This window comes from Nomia melanderi, chromosome 5 (genome assembly GCF_051020985.1).
Source record: "Nomia melanderi isolate GNS246 chromosome 5, iyNomMela1, whole genome shotgun sequence".
In the NCBI taxonomy this organism is placed as follows: domain Eukaryota; kingdom Metazoa; phylum Arthropoda; class Insecta; order Hymenoptera; family Halictidae; genus Nomia; species Nomia melanderi.
Window position 1 is genome coordinate 17,612,281 of NC_135003.1, and position 3,739 is coordinate 17,616,019.

At 37.8% G+C, this 3,739-nt stretch overlaps 2 protein-coding genes across 5 annotated transcripts in view; one reads left to right on the forward strand and one right to left on the reverse strand.

Annotated features, from left to right (window-relative positions):
- The window catches only part of LOC143174564 (uncharacterized), a 115,002-nt gene extending 112,717 nt beyond the window's left edge, over positions 1 to 2,285 (reverse strand). For 3 of the 4 annotated variants that reach the window (XR_012998715.1, XM_076368091.1, XM_076368090.1), the window contains exon 1: positions 316 to 501. Coding sequence is in view for 2 of the 4 variants with exons in the window: in XM_076368091.1 (XP_076224206.1) it covers positions 316 to 332 (17 nt within the window). In the remaining 2 variants the exon portion in view is untranslated. Of the gene's footprint in view, positions 1 to 315; positions 502 to 2,205 lie in introns of those variants that run through there. The other variant, XM_076368092.1, reaches the window with a different exon arrangement.
- mRpL55 (mitochondrial ribosomal protein L55) lies at positions 485 to 1,369 on the forward strand. Its single transcript, XM_031971419.2, has 2 exons — positions 485 to 638; positions 950 to 1,369. The coding sequence occupies exon 2, from the start codon at positions 951 to 953 to the stop codon at positions 1,278 to 1,280; it is 330 nt and encodes a 109-aa protein (XP_031827279.1). The 5' UTR covers positions 485 to 638; position 950; the 3' UTR covers positions 1,281 to 1,369.
- Positions 2,286 to 3,739: the final 1,454 nt, after the last annotated feature.

Sequence of the window (3,739 nt, forward strand, 5' to 3'; positions counted from 1 at the left end):
TTTTAGAAAATCATATTCCATCCGTCGCCATTTTAGTTAAAAAAGGTATTCTCTACATACAGATTATCGAAAATTCCTTTCTACAGGGACCGTAAAGAATATGTTGAAATACCTGGTAGCAGTTACGAAGGATCGCAAGAAGAAGCATCGAACAGTGCAATTGGCGGTTTGTCTATTGTTTCCCCTGACTGACTTATTTATATTTATTCTAATAAACAAGCGAACTATCTATCATTCAAATACACGAACGCATATACGCCGTCATCGATGCCGTTATGCTCGATCCGGATATAATAGATGAAAATTTGTTCTTACCGAATGACCTGATGCATTCCCCAGTGGAAATTTCAACGTCTTGCGAACTACTTTAGCGGCGGCCAAATAGTAAAACAAAAAAATCAAGTACTTTGTTTCTTTTTCACTAAAAAACTATGTAATTTATGCGGACGATTATTCGCAACACGCACCAACTACCAACTTCTCCAGAACTTTCGTAATTTGAACGAGTATCGAAACTATCGAAACTATCGAAACTATCGAAATACGATTAAGTTCGATAAGCGGTTTGTCACATGACTTCTCGAAGCTTGCGCAGAACGTGTTATTGTGTAAGGTTATTCGTGTTATTTAAAAGAGAGGTAAGTTCTGCTTGTTTAAAATTTAATTATGTACGGTATCGCAAAAGACAGTTAAACGTTACCGTTAAGTAATTCATTCTGAATAACAAAAATGTCAATAAGTAATAAGCATTAATGTTTGAATTACATTTCTAATATTCAGTAGTTTATATTTCAAACATAACCTGTCATGGTACATATTCGAATGTTTTTCTCTATGATATTTCCATTAACATTTAAAATGATTCTTGAATTTAAAATAATTTTCGATTCTTATTGAATTAAGGAATTTTCTTTGTCTCAATCTTTACGATTATTTATTCATATTTCAGAATGAACGTATCTTCGCTTTTACGAACAACACTGACTGCATTAACCATTCGCAGAAGTTTTAATTGTTGGACGGCGGGGATAACGAAGAAGCATAGAAAAATATATGAGAACACGTACCCTACCAATCTTGTTTTTCCAAATGGTAGTTCCATTATTATAGACCAGGACTCACCAAGGGAAATAATTACGCTTCCTATTCATTTTGAAGAACTTAGTGCAGAAGAACGTGAAATGAGGTTACAAAGGCGTAAGCCCAAGTATAAAGTGGAAATTGAAGAATACGAAGATATTGACTTTGACGAAACAAAGTATTATAGAAAAAATATATAGCAATGTCTGTCAGGATCTCATAGTTGTATTTAATTTATAAACAGGAGCCATTCATTTTACATTGTTATTAAAAGATCATTGTTGTGTTATGTTTTTGATATTGTATGAACACTGAGAATATTTGCAACTTATCTATCAAATCATTCATTCAATCTTCATATTCCCTTTCGATAATTAGAGCTCTATTCGTAGAACCTTTGTTCCATACTATATATTCTATATAACAGAGCTGTATTTATGCAAGCGTGAGAAGCTATAAGACAAATCAAATAATTTTATTTTTATATCATAGTAATATACATAGCTCTAGCAGTTCTAGCTGATGACATTTGACCTAATCCAGACCAGTACATGTTCTATAAATGGAGTTCTAAGATAAAACAGTAATAAAACTCTATTGCAATGCTCAGTCTTATTTATATTTCTAAAATATGTAGATGTTTATAAAATCTGTTTAAAAAATTATTTGTTCTCAAGTTTCTGTTCACTGAAATTTCGTTTCGTACATAGTAGTATGAGAAATAATTTCAATTCCCTCAACCGTATCCGAGGTCAATAAAATTACGCTATACCGAGGGACCAGGTAAAAGATATCAATTACGGGCAGCACTCACGCGTCATGATTATCGATGGAAAAAGTGAAAGTAAATGATTATAATTTTCTTTATGTCGAAGTGTATGTCCTGTGAGGCAATTGTTATTGATATAAACGCACGTTTTCACCGTGCCCATTCCGGTAGATAGGATCGAATGATGTCAATAAAAAAATTATCATTCCCATATGTTCGACGAAAGAAAATTCACATCCAATTTTCCGTAATTATCCAATATCCAACGAACCACAACTCAGTTCAATTAATAAAAATATTACCAAAACTTATCGGTCCAACTCGAAACCTAATGAATTCTCCATATTTCTCTTTACCTTCGTACCCCATAGAAAATGTCAGCCAGAAGAAATCAGAGTCGCGAAGCTACTGTTTGCGTACACTATTGCAAAGTTTCACTTTGTCGATTGAAATTTCGATGACGCGTGTCGCGGCTCTAATTATCAGGCAGGTGTTATTTTCACAACAAGCTGCCGATTGGCTGTCACTCTCGGTTGTTAAATAACGTCGCGCGTTCTTGTTCATAGAGCATCAATAACACTCCTCAAACAAGAAAAGCAAAAGTTCCGATGGGGTAGGAATGCTTCCTCTATTGCGTTGATCGATCTCGTTCGCCGATTGTTTCGCGAAAGTGAATCACACTCCTTTCTAACGAGAAGGGGGGCGTCTTGCCGCCCATTTTCGGCGTGGATATCGTGATATAATATTTGGTAATGTGCCGCGCGTCCGTAATGGTTCGGGTGCTTTCGATGATGGTGAAACTTCCCTATTGCGACAACCTAGGAAAATTTTGCGGCCTCTGCGTTGGGCAACCATTGTACAGGATGTTCCACAATACTTGGCAGTGTTCGTGAGAAAACAATGCGAGAAGTTCACAAGCGAGGACTTCGAAACGGAACGTTACCGCGAGGAACTTCACAGTTCGAAATTGTACGTGCACATTTTTGTTTACCTTCTTCCGGTCGTTTAAATTGCTTATAGGCCGTGTTACCTTTTTTGAAACCTCCTGCACAGCGGTCTGCTGGTAAGGCGCCAATACGCATCGAGAATTAATTACAAGTGAACGCGAATCGTCGCACGCGTCGTATATTTATTTGCACGGTGGACGAACAATAGAAACTTTAAGAGTTGCGCAGTTCCTTGTTGACAAAGATGATGAAGGGAATATTGTTTAAAGAGAAAGGTAGTCCCTTATTCAACCACCTAAAGATATCCTACAATCAGTAGGAGATTCAAGCATACGATACAATAAACGTCACGCGTTCTCCAAAAACCCTTAATGGAGGAATGCCGCGTATATAGTGGAAATAATCATTTTATTCTCCTCATTGTTATCATTGTAATATTTCCAATGAACACGTATCGTGCTAGGTCGCTTCTGCGAATTTTTCCCCGCTCGTTATCTATGTTGCGGTATCTTTCGGCGGTAAGTCAACTCGAAACACGTCCGGTCCGTTCAGAGTTAACACTTTATCGGCCGCAGTCACGTACGCGTTTTTTATTTTTAGAGAAACAATTGCACTGTTCTCCCTTCCCAATTTACCAGATCGTCTTTCGTTAAAATCTTTTAAGCAGATGTTTCTTCTTTTACTTTGAAACTGTCTGCTGCCTTCCTGCGTCATACTCGCCCACGCCAACCTAACGATGCGATAAATGCGCGGCAAAGTGTTAATATTAAAATCTACGAAAACCCTTTCACATTCTACCGTTCGATTAGCTCGAAATCCGAATGGTCACGTTCGAAAGGGACCGAGCGGCGCGGGCGGAGCGAATAATCGACGCCGGTGTACGCGCCGCGTAAACACCGTTCGGTTATGGCGAGTAAAGAGACGCGCGGAGAGCATGGTGGGA

Bases quoted from the DNA above. Each gene is read 5' to 3' on its own strand.
- mRpL55 (XM_031971419.2), top strand. From the start codon at position 951: ATGAACGTATCTTCGCTTTTACGAACAACACTGACTGCATTAACCATT.